Source organism: Egretta garzetta, unplaced genomic scaffold, assembly GCF_000687185.1.
Source record: "Egretta garzetta isolate BGI_Z169 unplaced genomic scaffold, ASM68718v1 scaffold583, whole genome shotgun sequence".
Lineage (NCBI taxonomy): Eukaryota > Metazoa > Chordata > Aves > Pelecaniformes > Ardeidae > Egretta > Egretta garzetta.
Genome location: NW_009259189.1, coordinates 188,149 through 209,669, shown reverse-complemented (window position 1 = coordinate 209,669; position 21,521 = coordinate 188,149). Strand labels below are relative to the sequence as shown.

Below are 21,521 nucleotides of genomic sequence, written 5' to 3'. Positions count from 1 at the left end.
GGGGCAAAGCAATGGACGGGCTGGGGGCAGAGAGAGAAAGGCTGTGAAGGAAGGAAAGACGGGCAGATTTGGCAGGGGGGGGGGGGGGGGGTTGGGGGGAAATTATTAACTGGATAGTGTTTAGTTGGAGAGATGGAAATCAGACTTTTATCAAGTGGGGGCTTTTTTCAGTGCAGAGCGCAGGGATTTAATCAAGCAACTGTTTTTCATGACTAAGTCTTCACATGCTGTGCTGAAAACTTGCCATTAAATGTCTCTTTCTGGTCTTGAAAGTCTCTTACACACACTTCTGAGGCATATCTATTCAAAGGTCATATTAATTGTTCAAAGCGATGTTTCAGCACTAGAATATAAAGTTGCAGAAAAAGAATAAGATTTTTATGCTGGAGTGTTTCAGATGTCATTTGAGTAGCAGATGATATTGCCGATGTCGTGTGTAGTGGGAGGCTTAGATGATAGGAAAGCCTGGGTGAAAGACATTTCACATTTGGAGCTATTTCTGGTAGTTGATAACTCTTTGCAAATGGAATAAATTTTACCAGTGGCTTGCTGTCAACCCCGTAACTCTAAAATCAAGAGAGGTTCCTGTTGATTTGAAGTTCAGCGTAGGAGTCATCTTCCGCTTCAATAAGTACAAGTGTGGCCACACAGAAAGTTTGTAGAAATGTTTCTTCTTTAAACTAGTGCAAGTTAAACAGGAAAGCTGCGGAGGAGGGAAATGTGATCTGTTTATCGTTACATATTTATGATGTAATTAGAGCTTAAATACCGAGCTACACAGCTTTTTTCACTTTGGCCAAACTTTAAAATATGTGGGTGAAACTGTATTTGTAGCCATTGTGCCTGTAAAACACTGTGTGTGTAGAGCAAATGGGGACTCTCTAATCACGTAATCCTGTAGTCAACTTGATATACTGAGGCTTTTATTTGAAATGCAGTTTGGTTTTTTTAAGAACAAACATTTAAAATATGGAACTTCGTAAGCAGGTGATAAGTAGGTTGGTTTTTAATTATGCGAGTTCACTAAAAACTTACGTTTGCAAGTTTAAAAAACCTATCCATTATATTGTTACCTGCTGTTCTCTTAACTCCCATTCCTCCTCCTTATGTTATCTTTTATTTTTATCTGTCTTTATTTCCCTCTTAACAATCCCCCTCATTTGCAAATTCTTTCACAACACTATCTTCTTCTCCACACGTTAACCCAGAGCATTCTCCTACCTTGAGCTGGCTTGCCTTTTAAAATGATCGCTTTTTTGACCTTTGGTTGTTGTGAGATATCCTTTGCCAAGTCTTTCATCTTGAAGTTGAGAGACCCCATATTCTTTCCTGTCTGCCCCACACACTCTTATCTGTCAACAGCCTCGGTTCCTCAGTCCTGCTCCGCTGCCCTTCTGTATCTACAGCCTCAGCTGTAGGCTCCTCCAGTCTCCTGGTGTCTCTACAGCCAGCTCCCAGCTCCCTCTCAACACTGTTGGCTCCTGCTTTTCATTGCTGAGCAACAGAGGAAAAGGCAATGTGGCTAAGATGACTCCTTGGATAGAGTCCTACTGTCTTCTAGCTTTGCTGTTTCCCTGGTCAGGCAGCTGTGGTCATTGCCATTCATCTTCTGTTCTTGTATCTATCAACACTGGTTTTACAGGGTTCTTGTATTCCATGTTAACAGGGAAACTTTTCTTTGCACATCAAACCCACACAAAGCCCACGTTCTCTGGTTTTGTGTACAGGTGAATATCACTCATTATCTACATTACCCAAAATTGCATTTATGTTTTCTCTGTGGCATATATTATACACTCCTGAGTTAACTGTTTAAGTTAAAATGCTGTAAGAAAATACTCAGAATAGCTTCAGGAATTTTTATTTTATTTCGTTTCTGCAGGAAATAACCACTTGCTTACCAGAGTACTACAAATGGACACAATATCTCTTTCTTAAGCTTTTTGAAGCTGGGATAGTGTATCAAAAAGAGGTAGGTACAAACTTTGACCTTTAATACCTTGTGGGTGCACTAACTCGAGTCACTCATTGTGTCAGTGGCACATTTCTGGATCGTCCATTCACATTCCTTATGTGGGTGGGTATCTATTGTACTCTATTGGTTTTAAATCACTGCGAAATATAATTAGTTTTACATATAATTGAATTCTACATATAGATAATTTTTATATGTAACTAACTAACATGAACGGGTATTGTAGCAAGTCAAATCAGAAGTCTTTGTTGTCAGTGATGTACATTGAAGTGCAGGATCAGAACATAGCTACTATTAGTTTATTTCATGGCTTTAATATAGAATTTTCTAGGTCTTAACTTCCCTCTCATGAAAACATATAAGATGTGATCATGAGGAGTCTCTTCAGCAGCAAGGTTTTTTAACTTTATAAGATTACTGTGATGCTGTCTCAGAACTGATAGGATTAGATAGGATAGTTGGAGATTATGTGCCTAACCATCCAATTCCTGGACCTTATTTGTGATCTCTATAAAATATTACAAAAATATTAGATGCTGTAAGACTATCACAGCTGTTTTTCTATTACAGTACATTAAGAAAATACTGACCTTACAATATTATGTAACTAATATATATCAGGCTATCTGAAAAGGGAGGTGTTCAGTTAACTTCTTAAGCAGGAGGTGAAACAAAGATGTCAAATGAGCATTCCAAAGAACTCTCTGTATAGCCAAGGCAACACAATTCCAACATACCTGAACAGCTGCACCTAAACAAAGCTGCTATTTAGTGAATGTTTCTAACTTAAAATGGAACCTAAGATTTCTTAAATATGCTTTGACGTTTCAATTGTGTTCTATAGAAACCAGGAAACTCCATAGGATATAATTAGGGATGTAGTCTAATTATTCTCTGAACCCAGAGAAAGAGGCCGATGGTGAAAGGTAGCATTTGGAATGGCAGGGTGTTACTGAGCTGCTACTTCTATTTCCGTAGACAAGACATATTCAGAGATCTTAAATGACAACCAGCAAAAAGATTCAATCTTTGATATGTCCTAACATGCTGGGTTTGGGTGGGTGGGTGGTTCTTTTTTTCTGCAGTTATTTTCCGTGTTTAAAATAAAAAAAAATTAAACCCCTAGTTTTGCCATAACAAACTTCTTTTTATCTGTGAATTTGTTTGCTTGACGAGTGATCCCAGGTGAATCTGAAAAGCACGAGACCTGCTGCTTTGTTAGAAGCAGTGATGACATACAAAACAAATTTTGCATGCAGTCTCCCAGTACTGTAGGATCCTGGAGATGTTTGGGTACCAGTGATTGGATCTGCTTCCCTCTTAAGAGTCAAGGATCAGTTTGAGGGCTTAAATCGGCATCTGTCAACCTGTAGGGGATGTAATCTCTGGTGGTTATAAGCCAGTTGCTTTTTGGCAGGAAACAGATGGCAGAGATAGTCCATAACCCTGAGTCCCTTCAAGCAGTCGTATATACTTAAAGCATATATTTGTCCCGTGTCTTCAGCCTACCTGCAATGTATGCTAGGCAGTACTTTTGCACAGCTTGAAGTCTCCTGTCTTACAATTTCATTTTGGGTACAAGGAGATAATTCATAGCCTCGCTGTGGCGATAAGAATAACGTATGTAGAGTATTAGTCTAGTTAACGCTCTGTTCCAGGAGTACATGTGTCTGGCCAGAAATCACCCTGGTAGGGAGACACAGACTCAGTATGTCTGGGAGCTGGAATTCGTGAGAATTAACAGTGTCTGTCTGGGTGCTGCAGCATCCACAGAGGGCATCTTTATTTACTGTAGCAAATTCCTCCCTCTTCTTCCTGAAATACTGATCTAGTCAATGTACTGTAGAGGTTAGTGGCCTGGCCAGATGTGGGTGTCTTATGTAGGTTGAGATTAATTTCTGCCTAGACTCTATTGATTGTTTTGATGAGGTGTCTGTAGACACTAGTGGAACCACAGACACCAAACCCAGAGACAGATACTTATGCTATAGATACCTGAAGTTAGATGAGAGGAATTCTATCTTAAAAGCATATGGTCCACATTGGTGTAGTGAAGAGGTCTGAGTAATTTCTGGTCTCTTTTGCACTGTGCCCTTTTTGTGTAGATGGCATTTAGTGGCTTCCTAGGGCCATAGCTTCAGAGGCTGTCATTGCCAAGAAGTTGCCTGTGTGAGGTACAAGTAGGAATTAAGGATTTAATTATTTAATATCCAGGTTCTGGATATTAGTCAAAAGGCTGTGAGATATGGAAGGAACAAAATGCAACTCTAAAAATTCACAGAGAAGACCTTTCAGCTATGGATTTCTTAAATGCGTATTTGCTGTGTTTTGCATGATTTATTTAGATAAATCTTGCTGTTATGAGTCATGAGAATATGTTACAGTAAATAATTATATTTATATAGATCAGTTCAATTACCTTCTAAAATTTTCATCATACATTTGATCCAATATCATCAAAACAGAAACAGTATTTTTTCTCAACTTTGAGTCATAGCCAATTTAATACAAGCATATGCTAATATTGCTTTATGCAACTGGCATTTTATTACTACTTAATATTATCTGATTTATCTCTCTTTCACTGTTATGTTAACACACTGTAGTGGTGTAGAGGTTATTTTCAGAACTTAAAAATTAAAAGACCATTACTTTGGGGCCAACTTCATAATGTGTTGTGTTATTGCTGAAGAATTTCTGTGTTCTGAAAGTCTAGAAAATAGAACTGTAATAGTGGAACATATTGATTGCTTTTAATTTCCTAATTTTTTTTCTTTTTGTTCATTTTTTCAAGTTAATGTCTAGCATTGCATACCACTTCTGGAATGACTGTTAGGATTCTTTTGTGGACTTAGATCCTTTATGAGAAATGATCAGCTAAATTGTTCAGCACTGGGGGTGGGTTTGATTTTTGCTCCCTCCCCAGCATGTTATGTCTGGTATTTCAGTTAGCCCTCAAAAAATAAAGGTTGTAAAGTTGAACACCAACATTTATTTTGCTTTACACTTTCTTTAATGTATTTGTATTGTTAAGGAAAGGTGATTCCAAAAGTAATTCATGCAGTTGACAGAAGTTATGTGCAGAAAATATCAACTCTTTCACTTGAAATGTATTTGACTGCTATAGTGTTTCTTTGTGATTCTGTCCTCTCAAGTTGGAGATCCTGTGTTATTCATCCCCCTCAGTCTGACTCAACACTTTTGGATTAGTGGTGGACAGCTTTTAAGCATCAGACGACATAGTTTGCAGTACAGTCAGTTGGAACACTTGCCTATTTAATATTCAAGTGTCAGCCGATCCTGCTAGCATGATCAATGAAGGCAAAAGCTGCCAACTGCATTATTGGGTTTTTTGAGTTCTGAGAAGATGAATATTCAAAACATCTTCAGTTGAGTCCATGTCACTGGTTCAAATGGATGTCATAAAAACGGGGAAAACTCAGGGGCCCAAGGAATGTTTCTGGATAATTCTTCTGGTGTCTGAAAAATAAGATTCTGGTTTTGAAATAGTTGCTGAAAATATTTTTTTCTTCCTGCAACTTTTTTTAGGCCTTGGTTAATTGGGATCCAGTGGACCAGACTGTTCTAGCTAATGAACAAGTGGATGACAATGGCTGCTCATGGCGTTCAGGAGCAAAAGTGGAACAGAAATACCTCAAACAGTGGTTTATCAAAACTACTGCTTATGCAAAGGTATGAGAATACAGTTTTTGGAAATTATGTGAGCCCTTAAAAGAGGTGACTTTCTATCCAGAAATATTCATCAAGCTGAATGTGGTCCTTTATATATGCATGTTTGTGTAATATATAATTATGTAATAATATACATGATCTATCCCTTTGTATGTGTATGTATGTAAAAATTATTATCCCTGAAGTCTTTCTGTTCACATCTTTAAGAATTATAAGTAAATGATGTGGGATTAAGTTTTGAAGAAATCAAGAAGCATAAATTAGAGGTGAATGAATGAATGAATTCTGCATTCACACATTGTCATCCCATATTTACCATCAAGTGTTTTTCTGCATATTTTGAGTGTACAGCCATGCAATCTTTTGAACTAGAAACTTGTTTGCCTAATCAACCTGTTGGACCTATGGGCATGGTATAAGCAATGGAGTACAGCCTGTCACCTAGCGGTCATTTCCACATGTGTCTGAACCATAGTTCTTTATGATTAACTACTCTTTATTGAAGATCATCTGGACCTTCTATTATGCCTTACTTCATACTCTATTTGATTATCTGTAATTTTAAAAACATTTTCAAGTTATTTAAACATTCTTTTTTTGTTATGAGCTCAAATTTTGATTGTGATGGGACAGCATAGCTTCCACATCTAGGAATTCTTCAACAAAATTTTTGGCTTTATGCTCTCTGAGATGAAAGTATCAATTTCCTGGTTTGTCTGGGTGAAGTTTTTATTCCATCCAAGTATTCTGTGTATTGAGAGTTCAAGTACAGATTGAGAAAGTTATTCCCAAGAAAACATTAAAAATTCATCTCTGACCCATTTCCTGAGCCTCAGTTTCAAAGGACCAAATTTCCACCATCATACAGGGAGAAGAAATCCAGGTCTCACTGTAGGCCCATTCACAATACAGAGAACAACCTTAGATATCCTGCCTGATGCTTCGATTCCGCACACACACAGAAAGGATACTTGAGACACACATTTTCTGATTGTGCTGCCTGTTCTGGCAGTAAGGAGGGAACATTTGCTATAGCTGAAGGGAAAATGGAGCATGTCTGCACAATCACAAAATGATCACAACGTTCTGAGCTTCTTCTTGGTGCTCGTCACCAGATTTCATGATCACTTTTGTGATATTTCAGGGTCTGCCCCAACTCACTGTTTCCCTCCATTTGAGGCTGGAGCTTTACTAGAGTTTCTACCTTTACTGATACATCCTTTGTCTATTGTCTTTGTAGGGGCTGTAGGAAATACTGACTGGTGTTTCTGGGCTGTATCCATGCTTGCCCCAAATCACTGTTTACTTATCTCCCCCTAAGAGGGGTGAATCAGGCTTAAATTTTTACTCATAAAGACCAAAAGACAAGACTGAGAAGCTTTTCAGTAAGCTTGAAAACACCCTTGTCTTACAGGATTATTACCTTTTGCTCAGTATCTACCCTCCTCCAGAGAGGAGGATTTATCTTTTGTCTTTAGTCTCTGACCTAAGAAATGTCATTACAGGAAGGACATTAGCTCTTGGGATGATCACATCTCCTACATGTCATTCTCCAGTAAGTAGGCTCAGCTGATGACAAGGAGGAACTTGTGCCTCCACAGCACCCCCTCATCTTCCCCCCAGAGATGTCACCTCAGGAGACTACTGTATCCACTACCTACATGAAAGGCAAAAGTGCAAACAACCCCTTGTTTTTTAACTGTGGCATCATGAAAGAGAGCTGCTTCTACTTTTCATTTGGGGATGAATATATATATCAACCTCTACAAAACCTTTAAGCATTGTGTGGTGGGTTGACACTGGCTGGACACCAGGTGCCTACCAAGCTACTCTATCACTCCCCTCCTCAGCTGGACAAGGGAGAAAGAATATAATGAAAGGCTCATGGGTCAAGATAAAGACAGGGAGAGATCACTCAGCAATTACCATCTTGGGCAAAACAGACTCGACTTGGGGAAATCAGTGTTATTTGTTACCAATGAAATGAGTAGGATAATGAGAAATAAAAACTGAACTTTATAACACCTTCTCCCCACCCCTCTCTTCTTCCCAGGCTCAACTTCACTCCCGAATTCTCTACCTCCTCCCCCACAGTGGCGCAGGGGGTTGGGGTCAGTTCATTACACACTGTCTCTGTTGCTCCTTCCTCCACAGGGGGAGGGCTCCTCACACTCCTCCCCTGCTCCAGTGTGGGGTCCCTCCCACGGCAGACAGTCCACGAACTACTCCAACGGGAGTCCTTCCCACGAGCTGCAGTTCTTCACAAACTGCTCCAGCATGGGTCCATCCTTTCCACGGGGTGCAGTCCTTCAGGAACAGATTGCTCCAGCGTGGGTGCCCCACAGGGTCATCAGCCCAGCCAGAAAACCTGCTCCAGCCTGGGCCCCTCTCTCCACAGGTCCTGTCACCAGGGTCTTCACCACGGGCTGCAGGGGAATCTCCGCTCCGGCACCTGGAGCATCTCCTGCCCCTCCTTCTGCACTGACCTTGGTGTCCGCAGGGCTGTTTCTCTTGCGTACTCTCACTCCTCTGCTGCAGTTGTGCAGGTTTTTTCCCCTTCTTAAATATGTTATCCCAGAGGCGCTACCACTGTCGCTGACAGGCTCGGCCTTCACCATGGCCATTGGCAGCTCCGTCTTGGAGCTGGTGGCATTGGCTCTGTCAGACATAGAGGAAGTTTCTAGCAGCTTCTCACAGAAGCCACCCCTGTAGCCGCCCCCTCCACTGCCAAAACCTTGCCAGGCAAACCCAATACGCGTTTCTATGAGGACAGTTGAGTACTCTACAGATCTCTGTAAAGTTTTCCCAAAATTTTGTTCTGTGCGTGATTGATATTCTCTTGGGTCTATGCTAGCTGATAGAAGCAGGTTGATGAATGATGCCATATTGCTCCCAGCTCAAGTGCTTTGGCAAGCATTGCCTTCATGTGCTCCCACTTCTTGTATGGTGACAGATGCTACCAAGTATCAGCAGGTGGTTTGGATTTTCCTTTTTACTCACCCTCCACTGACTCCCGATTTTGTTGCTGTGGTTCTGGCACATTTTGAACAGTCTCACTCTGCTTCTTTTGGCAAGGGCTTTAAACATTTGGTTGTAGAGGGGGGAATTTTTTTTTTCCCCAAACCTTCAAATAAGAATAGCAGATTACCAGGCTCTGCTATTCTAAGCCCAGTATCTGATATTAGGTAGATTTCGTGCTTTGGAAGATTAAGATAAATAAATTCCTTTTTTTGGTACTTAATTTTTTCTTTCAAGTTGCAAGAGGCTAGATAACATAGCATGTTGTATCTTACTTTCTGAAGAAGACTGTTTTGGCCATACAGCTCTGAATGGCCCATGAACTGCAAGCCACAGCTGAAGATTGTCCATCAGAGGGAAACTGGCTCGGAGCTAATGCTGGGCGAGTACTTCAGTCTCTTAGAGACTCTGTGCCCACACTGACATAACCAGGAAGCTTCACAACAGCATTTTGACAGAAGCCAAATTACAGATCTTAAATGCTACAACTTTGGCTCCTCTTTCTGAATATCTTGACTAATTACCCTCAAAACTCAGCTTTGCACACATTTCTTCATTCCTTACAGTAGGCATCCTAGTACTTTTCAAGGAGTGGTAAGAAACATGAATCCTTCCTTTTAAATCTGTTTCTTTTGTATACTTTTTCTTTGGATTCAGGCTGTTGACAGTTGGTCTGAATCCATATCGTCCTAAATAGCATAGTGTTGAACACCATGGTTACAGCAATCACTCTTCCTAGTGTATTCCTCAAGCCGCCTTCCCCACCTCTTTTCAAAAGCCCTTGTCAGGAGACCAGGCTTTATTGAGAGAGACATTCATTTACCTTTGTTGTTTACAGAGCCTTTCATCTTGGAGCAGAGGGTCCGGATTTTACAGAGCTAGTCCTAATGGGTATGGAGGATAGAGACAGCTCTTTAAGAAGCCAAAGATATTTAATCACTAATATGATTTTAGGATGATTACATTACCTTCACTTCATCAGGGGGGATTATTTCATGTCTCTTGATCTTGAAGACACTCATCTCCATAAAGAGATTTTCCTGGCTTACATCATGGACCAGAAGCACTACCAGTACAACTTCCTTTTCTTGAAAGTCTTTTCTGTTCAGAGACTTAAGATATGTGTGCTTCTAATGATAAATGAGTACAGCAATTAGGTTTTTTTATCCTTACCTGACAGTTTGCCAGTGAACATAGAATAATACCAGGTTCTTTATGGATCTCGCTTCCCTTTTCCCTCAGTTGTTTGGGGTTCACCGTGAATATGTGTATAGTACCTTCTGTGCAATTATTTTCAGGCACCTGAAGACTCGGAATGCTACAGTAGTAGAGAGCATTTTTATCCAAGCTGGACTTAGATGATGGTTACTTATGGTACCCCATATGCCAGACTCCTGTAAATGGGAAATCTCAGAGGACCTTATAGAGATTATCTTTAATATGACTGGGGCTTTCAAATCCATGGTCAACATTTTTTGCATTAGAAACCCAATACAAATAGAAGTTCACCCTTCCAGAACTTGTCTGGCCCTGAGGTCTTTATTCCTCATCTCTGAGTCAATAGCTTGTTGAACATCTTTTGTCCAATTCTGCTGCTTTTCAAGGTGTCCAGTAAGGCAAGATGGTGCCAGGTTAGCGTGGTCAAAATCATTCTGATCCAAAGACCTATGTTTTCTGTCAGGATAGAGTAGCTTTTAGGTCTTTGAACCATACTGCCAGAATTCATTATCAGAACTCACCTGGCCCTTTATTTCCTGTATTTCACAGCTTGAACAAGTTCATGGGCACAGAGCAGAATTATTCCTTCCTTGTGCAAGATGTTCTTACCAGGTTTGGTAAAAGGTAGGAAGCTAAGTGGAACAGGCTTTCATTGAGTTCTATGGCTAGATTTCTGTTATCCACTGAAGTTTCACTACTTTTTTTATTTTGAAGTTAAAAAATGTGAGGCACTAAGCGATTATCTGATAGTAATTTAATCCTTGCACATTTTGGGGAAGTTTTGTAGTTTTTTCCCACTTTGGCTACTTTTAGACTTGGAGGGTTAGTATTCTTTAAGCGTGTTCTACTTCTTGCACTCATCCTTCTCAGTGAGGCCTTAATCTGGTTTTGGTATCTCATGGGGAAAGCCATTTGATTCTGATAACCTTTTGCTTGCACCTTCTGTGGTGACTATTATTTCTTCTGAAAAGTTTACAGAAATTCAAGACCAAATGTCAGAAAGCTCCATCTTCCTTGCCCTTTTTCTGCAACAAGGCTCTCTGCAAATCTGTTCCTTATTCCTTCCAGAAGTTATCCCTGAATTTTCATTAAGCTGACATAGTGGGAAAGCATGTTGAAAAAAAGCTTTATTTCTGGTAAGTAACTCCTTTCCTGTGCAGCTTAGAGGAAAATGTAAGTCTTTATTTCATAACCATGATTCATAGATAAGGTTCCATTTTAAAATACATTTAATGAATCTGTCCTTTAATTCTTCACGCAAACTACCAGCCAGCAGTAATGGCTGAATATGTATGCATACAACTTATTTTCTAGTCGAAGCATCCACAAGTTATTTTGCTGTAACTATTAAACCTATTTACACTGCATATTGATGATCTCTCTAGTAATCTGTGTTCCGCTCTTTCACCCATTTATCTTTTTATGTTTTCTCCTGTATCTCGCAACCTTTATAAAAATAAATACTAGTAAGGGTATTCTTCATCTGCAACGCTTAAATAACTAGTCAAATAGCAACAAGGAGTTACGTGGTGAGTAATGGGCTGTGTGTTACAGGAGTCAGTGTTTCATTCCTGCACACACTATTCTTTAGGTTTCTGTTGTGTCCAGAGGAATCATCTGCTGTGGATTTGCTTTGATGTCTTTATTATTACTGCACCAGCTCATAGTCCTTTCTTGAAATAAAAAATGTAAACAAACAAAGAACTGTTTGCTCACATGGCAATTTACCATTGGCAATGAGGTTTTTTCAAATGGCAAAAATATTGACCATGCTTTAAATGCTTAGCAGAGAGCATTTTGGTTGTGTAAAGTAATAAAGTAATCATGACCCATTTTTTGCGAAGCACATATTAAAAGGTCTAGTGGCTTTTATAGATTTTTAAAGAACATTTTAATTGTCATTTTTCTTTTGAGAGATTTCTTTGATAAAAGTATAATGCCTTAACTGATGGCATTATTATTCAAATTGTTGTCTGTGCATTTAAGATGTTTAAGCTAAAACATTTAGTTGCTATGGTTACCCAGCTGAATCTGTAGGCAGATTCATTGGAAAAATCTATCTGTAAATGTTAGTATTTTCTGTGTGTACCTGTAAATTGCTTTTATAGGTTTTTTGTGCACAGTCAACTGAGTCCTGAAATGAGAATCTGTAAGGTTAATCTTTGCATAGTCTCTGTTGTTCCAAAATTAATTTTATACAATATTTCTTCATATTTTACTTTTCAAAAATCACCCAAATAACCAGAAAATAATCTTTTTTGAAGAAAATAAAATAGAAGCAACTTTGAAACTTCAAATTTTGCCTTAAATCATCTCCCTTTTTTGCACAGCAATAAGATAGTGTATGTATGTTTAATTTAAATACTAGGGAAAGTGACAGGGCCTACAACATTCTGCCTCTCTGATTTACAGTTGCCATACAGATAAGTCGTACTCTTAGTTTTTGTTTTTTATAGTTGGGGGCTTTTTTCATATAGACATTTAGGGACAAATCCTTCTCACAGTCTCTGAAGCGCAGGAACTTAGATGTTTAGCGTGGTGCTAACTCTGTGAAGGGAAAACTACAAATCAGCGAAACGGAAGTACTGCATTTTAGGATGTTAAGAGTCTTGACAGTGCTTTGAATTTCATAGTATGAGGTAATGCCGCATCATTGAGGAGAGCAGAAATGCTGGCTCTTTATAGTTTTTCAAGCTTTATGTGTGATTTTTTTTTTCACTTCCCACACTGCAGGTCTAGCTCATAGTTGTCTTCTTTCAACAGAATGGGCCTGATGAACCTAGCATTGAAACTCATCCTCTTGAGTCAGGCCTCAGCCTCTCTCCTGGGCAGGGCCCAAGAGCACTGTTTCCACAGCTTTCTCAGCACTTCATTAATAGAAAAATGACACCTGTTTTATCAGCTTGGCAAGACAGAAAATGGTTTGTGGATATCCAGACCAGGCTGATCTTTTCACCTTAGTTTAAGTGCAGCATCTCATTTGATGCTACAGCAATATTAATTTGAGTTCCTATTGGTGTGAGATTAATCAAAACATGAGTGCTGAGTACTGCTAAAAGCAGTAGCAAATGTTTTAAAGAGCTTTTATATTTATGGAATCAATTACTCATTTATCCCAAAGATACTCTTCATTATATTGGAAAAGGAGTGTCTTCTCTTTGGTAATTGCTACAATAAGAACAACTCTGGAGAGCAAATCTGGAGTAGAGTGCCAGCTTTACTTTTTGCTTTTGTGGAATCATTTCTTTGCCTCAGCTCTACATAGTCAAACCAGGGGTGTGTGTTGACCATAAATTTTATGATAAAGAAAGGGAAAAACTCTGATGGTTCAGACATTTATGAGAAACAATTTTAAGCGCACACAGTATCTGTGTTGTTGCTCCTTTTTAATTTATGTTTTCAGTATACTTCACACATGGGAAATAAGAGTCAAGAGTGACCTATGATACTACAGGCAGAAACTACTGAAGGTAAAAACAAAACAAAACAAGAAGAGATTAAATACCAGCAGAAGCTGTGCTGCATAATCACACTTGGAACTGTGCAATAGAGTGCAGAATAAAACAGTGAGCAGCCTAACTTGAATTTCCTGTACTTTAGTTAATATATTAAGTTAGAATCATAGAATAGAATCATAGAATGTTTTGGGTTGGAAGGGACCCCTTGAGGTCATCTAGTCCAACCCCCCTGCAGAAGCAGGGACACCGCTAATTAGATCAGGCTGCTCAGAGCCCCATCCAACCTGGCCTTGAATGTTTCCAGGGATGGGGCCTCCACCACCTCTCTGGGCAACCCGTTCCAGGGTTTCACCACCATCATTGTAAAGAACTTCTTCCTTATATCTAGTCTAAACCTACCCTGTTTTAGTTTAAAACCATTACCCCTTGTCTTGTCGCTGCTGGCCCTACTAAAAAGATTTTCCCCATCTTTCCTATAGGCCCCCTTTAGGTACTGAAAGGCCGCAATCAGGTCTCCCCGCAGCCTTCTCTTCTCCAGGCTGAACAAGCCCAACTCCCTCAGCCTGTCCTCATAGGAGAGGTGCTCCAGCCCTCGGATCATTTTTGTGGCCCTCCTCTGGACCTGCTCCAACATTTCCATGTCCTTCTTGTGCTGAGGGCTCCAGAGCTGGACGCAGTGCTCCAGGTGAGGCCTCACCAGAGCAGAGTAGAGGGGCAGAATCACCTCCCTCGACCTGCTGGCCACGCTTTTGATGCAGCCCAGAGTACGGTTGGCCTTCTGGGCCGCCAGCGCACATTGCCGGCTCATGTCCAGCTTTTCATCCACCAGCACCCCCAAGTCCCTCTCAGCAGGGCTGCTCTCAATCCTTTCTTCCCCCATTGTATTAAATGATTTTGTGTAATCTTTAGTTTGTATTTGGTTACTCTCTTGGGAGCTTGATCAAATGAAGTGAAGAATATAATTTTAATCCAAACAGATCTTGAATATTTCTTTGACTCTTCCTCAGAAACAAAGCTTTTTTGTTTTAATTTTATTTTAATTTAATAGAAGACAACTTTATTTTGCTAATGAATTAATGCTTTTGAAATGAAACCTTTTGCTGACCTTTGTATTTTAGTCTTGTGGTTAAGTTGCCAATTTGTCAAACTTCATTAGGGTCTTCATTGAAAAAAAGGGTAAACTTTTTTGCTTTTTAACTTATATTTAGATTTTCCACTTTATTTCATTTACTGTCATGTAGGAGTTGTAATACTCTCGCTAAGTATGAAATTAGTGGCTGGCATTGATCATATGAAAAATTTTAGTTCCCGAAGTCAGAGACTGAATTTTTTAGGTGCTCAGCAGAATCCTCCTTCCTTGAACTACAAGCAGGAAGGGGGACTTGTGCAGTTGAGATACTCTTGGGAAATTATAAAGCACTTCTGTTCTTTGCTTTTATGTACTTTTTTCTGTCTGAAGACTGCTAAACGGAAGTTCTGTTTCTCTATGAATCTTCAACAGACTGAACAGCTGGATATGTGAGATCAGTTTTCCACTTTCAGATGCTTGACTTCTAGTTTCAGTCTTGGTCATTGTTGCCATGTGATGAATTTTCAGCAAACCAGTCTTGATTTTGTGACTCTGATCATCTGAACTGGTTGGCTTTCATCTTCTAGCTATGCCAGAATTTTCTAGGTGTTCTGGAAGAGTAAACTAGTCCTTTGAAGCATTATTTTATCCTGATTCTTCAACTTCTCCAGCCCTTAAGTCAAATTTCTCTAAAGGTGTAAGAGCCTTGAAGTCATTGTCATCCCTGAACGTTGCTTTGATTTGTTTGGCTTTTTCCTGAGTCTGTCTATCTTTAGATCTGAAAGAGTGCCAAAATGTATTGATGCTTTACCGTGACTTGTGTTTAATTAAGATGAGTCATTTCTTCTGTAACTAGATGTTTGCATTTTATGTTTTACTGTCTCTTCCTGAGCCGTGAAAAATGGAAGTAGAAAAACTGCTTATCGAATGTTTCCAAGTTTCTCACTATTAAGTCATCATCAGAAATTTGAAAATGGAATTTATTTGATAAGTTTATCACTCTCTGCTTACTGGATTGTAACGCTGCTGCTGTTCTTTGTCAGTGGTAGAATCCAACACGGTTTTACTTCTGGTTTTTTGCTTATGTGCTGGGAATCTTCTTGTTGATTATCTTTTCTGTGTTACCTAGTTAACAAACTTGTGGCACAGATGACTAGGAGTTACGTACATGCCCTGAAGGGTCAGAATTTTTGTTTAAGGAGTCATATCAGTAATTGCAATATAATAACTGGAGCAGAATTCATGGCACTGCTTTCATGATTTATAACATGTTTTACCAAACACGGCAGTGATTTTAAAAAAGAACACGGAAGCAAAATTCTTGGAGTTAAATATTAACTTTTCAAACACTAGCTTGTAATGTTCAGAAATTTATGCTAGCGTTGGTCAGCTTCAATTTCATATACCCAAACAGACTACATACAGCTTTTTAAAAATAATAATAGTTTTAACATATATTTATAGATTTATGTTTTTGCAGGGTGTAGAGCAATTGGATTTGAAAACACAAAGTTTTTTAAAAGGGCTTCCCTTAAGCAATTTTTAAAAACCTCCTAATTTGCATGGATGAATTTTGAATGTATAATGCATTAATGTGTGTAAGAATTAATGTGCTTTTCTGCTTTTCTGTTAGTGAGTATCCTAGGTTAATTTACCACCCAGAAGCACTTATTAACATACTAGCAGTGTACATACTGCCTGGTTTTGCCTCTGTAACACTATATAAAGTATTTGTGTTTTACATGTTCTTCATTTTCTATTTCACCTGCTATTTGTAGCCTTGACAAGAAACCAAAGTAGTGTGTTGAGTATGAAGAACAGAATCATAATTCCATGTTGAAAAATTTTAAAGTTTTTGTTTGTTTGTTTGTTTTATCATGCTATACTACTGTTCATGTGCATATTAAGATGTGAAGGGTTTGTATTTGCAAGCTCTGCTAGGCTGTGTAATCTTGCAGAATTAAGTTTTGGTTTATCTTTGTTCAGGTGAAGTTAAGTTGGCTCTTACTGTATTTAGCTGCATGAAGCAATTGCATTATCAAGGGAAGAATCGGGCTAAGTCAAACTGTAGCGTATAGCTCCTAATAAGGCCAACTAACCCCAGTTAAAATCATTATCACACTGGTATTGAGGATCCTGATGTATTAGTTCTGCAGTGAAAAACCATCCAGAAAGTTTTGCTGGCAAGCAATTACAGACTGTACAGTTTCAGTAGAGCTCATGCACATTTAGCTGCTTCTGCCAGCAAAATGTAATGTAGATTAGGATGGATATAAAAGCAGGAGAATTTATAAAAATCTGCTAATGTGTCCAGCCAGTTCTGTGTGTATTGGCACAATTTCATTCTTCCTAAAAGGCAAAGATTTCTTACAAAGAATGTATCCAAGTATTGTGTATATATATCTCCAGTTATTCATTCTTCTTTGGTAGGTATATTTGTACATGGATTATCCATGGCAGATAAAGCTCAGTAGTCTCTGGAACACTAAAATTAATGAGAATAATGAGAATTTGGAATTCCCTGTGATACAGTATACTTGCAATTATGAGCTACAACTGGTTAAAGTTACAATATGATTAAAATCCTTCCAAAACTTTTCCATTCTTTTATTTATAAATCATCAGAAAATTAATTTGATTCTTAAGGATGTAGAAAGCAATACTAATCCCAAGTAGTGGTGTAATAATATGATTTATGAAGTACATGCCCTTTGTTGTATTTTGGATGATAGATATACAACAGAGCAGTAACTGAAAAGTAATCCTTATAACGTCTTTCACGTGTCTCACAACAGCTGAAAAAGAATGAGTTGTATATTCACTAATTACCTAACTACCCACTATTTAATTTGAGCAGCACGTAATAGGTACTGTCCATCCTTGCAGGTTGTTAGCAATTAATGGGATAATGAAGAGCTTGCACATTTGATATTGGGAGTCACAGCTGAAGGAAAAAATATTCAACGTGTTGCCTTATTCTTAGATTTTAACTGTAATTGTTCAGCATATCCACCATCTGTCTGAGTGACTCATGCCTCTGGCTGTACTTCTGCCAAAGTAAAAATTTTGGACAGTCAAGGAGTATTCATAACACAAGTGTGAAGTGTTATGAAGTGAAAAATGAGATGAGCTTTGAAAAATGAGATGAGCTTTGCGTTATCTGTCCCTTTGTACATCATCTTCACTTCTTTATAGATTTCTTTTATTAAAAATATACTGTTCAAATGGTTTAGGCAAGTATTAGTTGACTTGGAATAGTCTGTTTTGCTCCCATGCCACACATCAGAAAGGACATAAGTGTATGGGTATATCTCTTGCTGAGTATAAATACACACAGAAGTTACAGGTTGGCTGTTGGGCATTATGGCTAATGAAGGAGCCAACACTTAATTTCTTCTCTGTGGCATAATATATTATACTATAACATCATTATATATAATTTGAATTTAATACGAAACCTTATTATTATGAATTGGGTTTGGTTGTTTTTTGATTTATTTTTTTTTTTTACAGAATGATACCACCTAAAGATGCCACTCAATTTTACAGCCTGTTGTGCTTGGTAAAATATCAATATGGAATATGAAAAATAGATAGGCAGCTGGAAACTCTATTTTGCCATTTTAAGCCAGAGACTGAAAATTTTAGGACATGTAAAAGTCTTTTGTCTGACTGCCATCTCCAGGCTATTGTCTAGAACAACTAATCCAAATGCAGGCTTCATACCTGCAAGCACATCTCTCACGTGTCAGTAGTCCTGTTTGGCTCATTAGGGCATTTACGCTTCCCACAGTTTACACCCATTGTGAATATTTTCTGTGTTTGTTTTCATCTACGGGTTTTGTTCTGTGTTTAAGGTTTAGTCCATTCAAAATTAAAGCCTCTGGCTCGTGCCACGTTAATTCTATTCTTGAAGAGATGAATTTGGGGCAGCAACAGTATAAAAACACCTCTTCCTATGTTTTTACCAGCACCGTATCATTTTGCTATTAGTTATAATTAAACCCACAGTCTTAATTTGTACGCTTACAAAAGCTGAATGTTCTAATTCTTTCTTCTATTGCATCAGGCTATGTTTGATGCTTTGTCCGATCTCCCTGAGTGGTATGGTATAAAAGAAATGCAAGCAAATTGGATAGGTGACTGTGTTGGATGCTCTCTTGACTTCTTGCTAAAGGTAAGTCAGAAAGTTCAATGCTGCTACCTTGGTTGGGCTAACCACAACCCCTGAAATGCGTGATGGGAGTGGATTTTCCAATCTAGAAAGCTTGAAACTTAGTAAAAGAGTACAGTACATACAGTAATTAAAATAATGAAACCCAGACAATTAGGTAGTGATGGAGCTACAGAGAAATCTGGATAGAAAGAAAGGGGAGGAAGGAAAGAGAAACCTGAAGAGAAATTATAATTATCTAGAGAAAAATGGTAAAATCTGAAGTCCTTCTGAAGAGATGCAAAAGGTTTTTTGAATATGATAGTGACAGAAGAGATTTTCAGAGGCCCTGATGGAATTTCAGCCCTTGGCCTTCAAAGCTTTATTGTGCTCATTTACTCTGTTCTAACATTTTAGAAGTTTTCTTATTTTAGAATACTTCTTATTTTAAAATACTGAATTTCTGGGAACCTCAAATTGAGACAGCACAAACTTTCTTAATACCTCTGAATTGCACACTGCTAGAAGGTGCATTTTTATATTTAAGTTGGTTTTGTCAATTGTTCCTGAAAACTTTTACCAATACCCATTGTAGAAAAATCTGCTTCTAATACCCCCATATACTCCACAGTTAATTGATCTAAAATATTAAGCTTGTTGATAGTGCTGGGTAATAATTCTTAAGCAGGGTTCTGGGTTTATTACTCTCATTTTGTGTCCAGTTGTTTTAATGTTGTGCCACCTTTTATTATTTTATTCCTGTACTAAGTTGCAGCATTGACTTAATCAGAGAACTGTGGTGGAAAGCCTGGTAGCAGAGAAAATCTTAAATTCTATTTAGATTTCAGAGGTAACAGCTCATTTCCGTTTCTTGAAACAGGGCATGCATATTAAAAGAGAATAGAAGGATTCCAGGTTATTTAACCAGGGATTGAATGTAGCTCAGTAGCACAATGTAATACTACATATGATTTTAGAATATAAATATTTATATGTATTTGGATAAACTGAGGCAAGATTGTAAAGCAAGGTGTTAAAAGTAAATTTTGTCAAGATTTGATTCTGGAAACTCCCTGTAGTGGGAATGCATCTGGCTTTGATATTATTCAGAATTGTGTATTTCTACAGGGTGATGTATATTTGTTGCGTAAAAAGGAAGGGGAATCTAAAACCACTGCACTTCCAATGGAGAAAGAAATAAATTCATTGGGGATATTTTCTGCTCTTTTTCAGGTTAACGGTAAAATAACAGAAGAGAAGCTAACAGCTTACACCTATACGCCTGAAGCCATTTATGGAGCTTCCCATTTATATATCTTGCCGACTCACAGGCTGCTGCATGGGAATAGCAGTCTCAAGGAAGTCTTTCAGAGGGAGTTCATCCCAGGGAAAGGTGATATTTTTCTTATACTGCATTTTGTTGTAGAGGAGTAACAATTTCAGAGAACGGTCTTTGGAGAATGAGTGTCAAGCTGAGCATGAGCTGTTCCTTTTGATTCTTCGTATGTGTCAAACAAGCCTGTCCTGGCTTCAGATACAGTAACAGCAGCTACGTTAGAATTCGTCCTTTTGTAATGGCTGTAAAACTTCATAGTGCATAAAAGCAATGGAACAGATTCCTGTTTCCTCATGTACCAGAAGTGAATAGTCCAACCCCGAAGGCTCCTACCACCAATTCTGCCTTTATTTAGCATCCCTCGCCTACTATTTTTTTGTTGTTTGGAAAACTGGAACATTACAAGAGTAAATGCAAATTAAACTGAATAGTTTTTTGTTTCCACGTCAGGCTGGTGTTCAATATTTACTTTTTCCTCACTGGTGAACACATGGCTTCATTGCCTATCTAACATCTGATGTCAACAGCAATGACGCAGGAATCTTGTAGGAAATTGTGATGGTTGAACAGAACCTGCTTTATTTTTGAGTGCTTCATTTCTATAACCTTGATAAAGTTCACTTGCTAGCAGGAAAAAATGGAGACTGAATGTGTTGAGTATGTAGAGCCCTTGTCTCAGAGCTGAGCAAAGCTTAGAGAATTTTTATTATGGAACAAAGGAAGAAATTTGCAGTTCTTAGAGTTCAGCCAAATCAAAGGACTAACACCAGAAACACACATCCATGTAGGTGCCTGTATGTTTGTTTGATCTTGTGCTTTAAGTCAAACCACACAGGTGCAAAACTTGTTTTTAATAAGGACTATAATATATTTTTTATATTGTTTTTGAGTGAAAATACTTGAAAGACTTTTTTTGGTGTCTGTTAACAATGCTCTTCACCTTCTGGTTGAGCTAAATTAAGAAATTCTCATCCAGAATAATGACAACAATAAGACCTTGAAAAAGAGGCTTTGAAGTGGACACAATTCCAGAATTGTAACTCTGCTGTTGTTGTGTACTCCTGCTACTCGTAAACATACTTACATGCATTCTTCAGTTGAAATTGGCTGATATTTTTTACTATTTTTTGAGCATTTCAAAGGCACAGACTGGTATTTTCCAAAGAAGAGAACGTAAAGGAGAAGAATTTCTATATGGACTTTCAGATTTGCATTTCAGCTGTGGTAGATATGAAGGGCCAACAATGGCATTTAAGTAAAAAGAAAATTTTGATAGCCTTGGATAAACCATATTTTCACATTAACCAAGCTGTTTTTAAAAACATTCACCAGTAACATTAAAATTTTACATGTTTTCTTTTCAGCAGAGATAGTCTTGTAACTCTCTTTCTTCACTGTGTTCTCATTTAAATAATTACGATGATATTTTTTATGTTTTCTAGGAGAGGAAAAAAAAAAAGATGTTGTATGGCAAAGTCATTTAAAGTTCTAATACCTTTACTCTTAGAGTACAGATCTGTATTTTACGCTATTATTATTTAAATAGAAGTAAGCAATTGGTTTTCAAACATTCATTTTTGTCAGCCTAGTAAAATTTATAT

At 38.2% G+C, this 21,521-nt stretch overlaps 1 protein-coding gene across 5 annotated transcripts in view; it reads left to right on the top strand.

The window, feature by feature from the left end:
* The window catches only part of LARS2 (leucyl-tRNA synthetase 2, mitochondrial), a 90,532-nt gene that overhangs the window by 25,063 nt on the left and 43,948 nt on the right, over positions 1–21,521 (top strand). For all 5 annotated transcript variants that reach the window (XM_035891334.1, XM_035891331.1, XM_009635731.2 and 2 more), the window contains 4 exons: positions 1,883–1,972; positions 5,525–5,668; positions 18,501–18,608; positions 19,818–19,977. In XM_035891334.1, the coding sequence (XP_035747227.1) occupies positions 1,883–1,972; positions 5,525–5,668; positions 18,501–18,608; positions 19,818–19,977 (502 nt within the window). The remainder of the gene's footprint in view (positions 1–1,882; positions 1,973–5,524; positions 5,669–18,500; positions 18,609–19,817; positions 19,978–21,521) is intronic.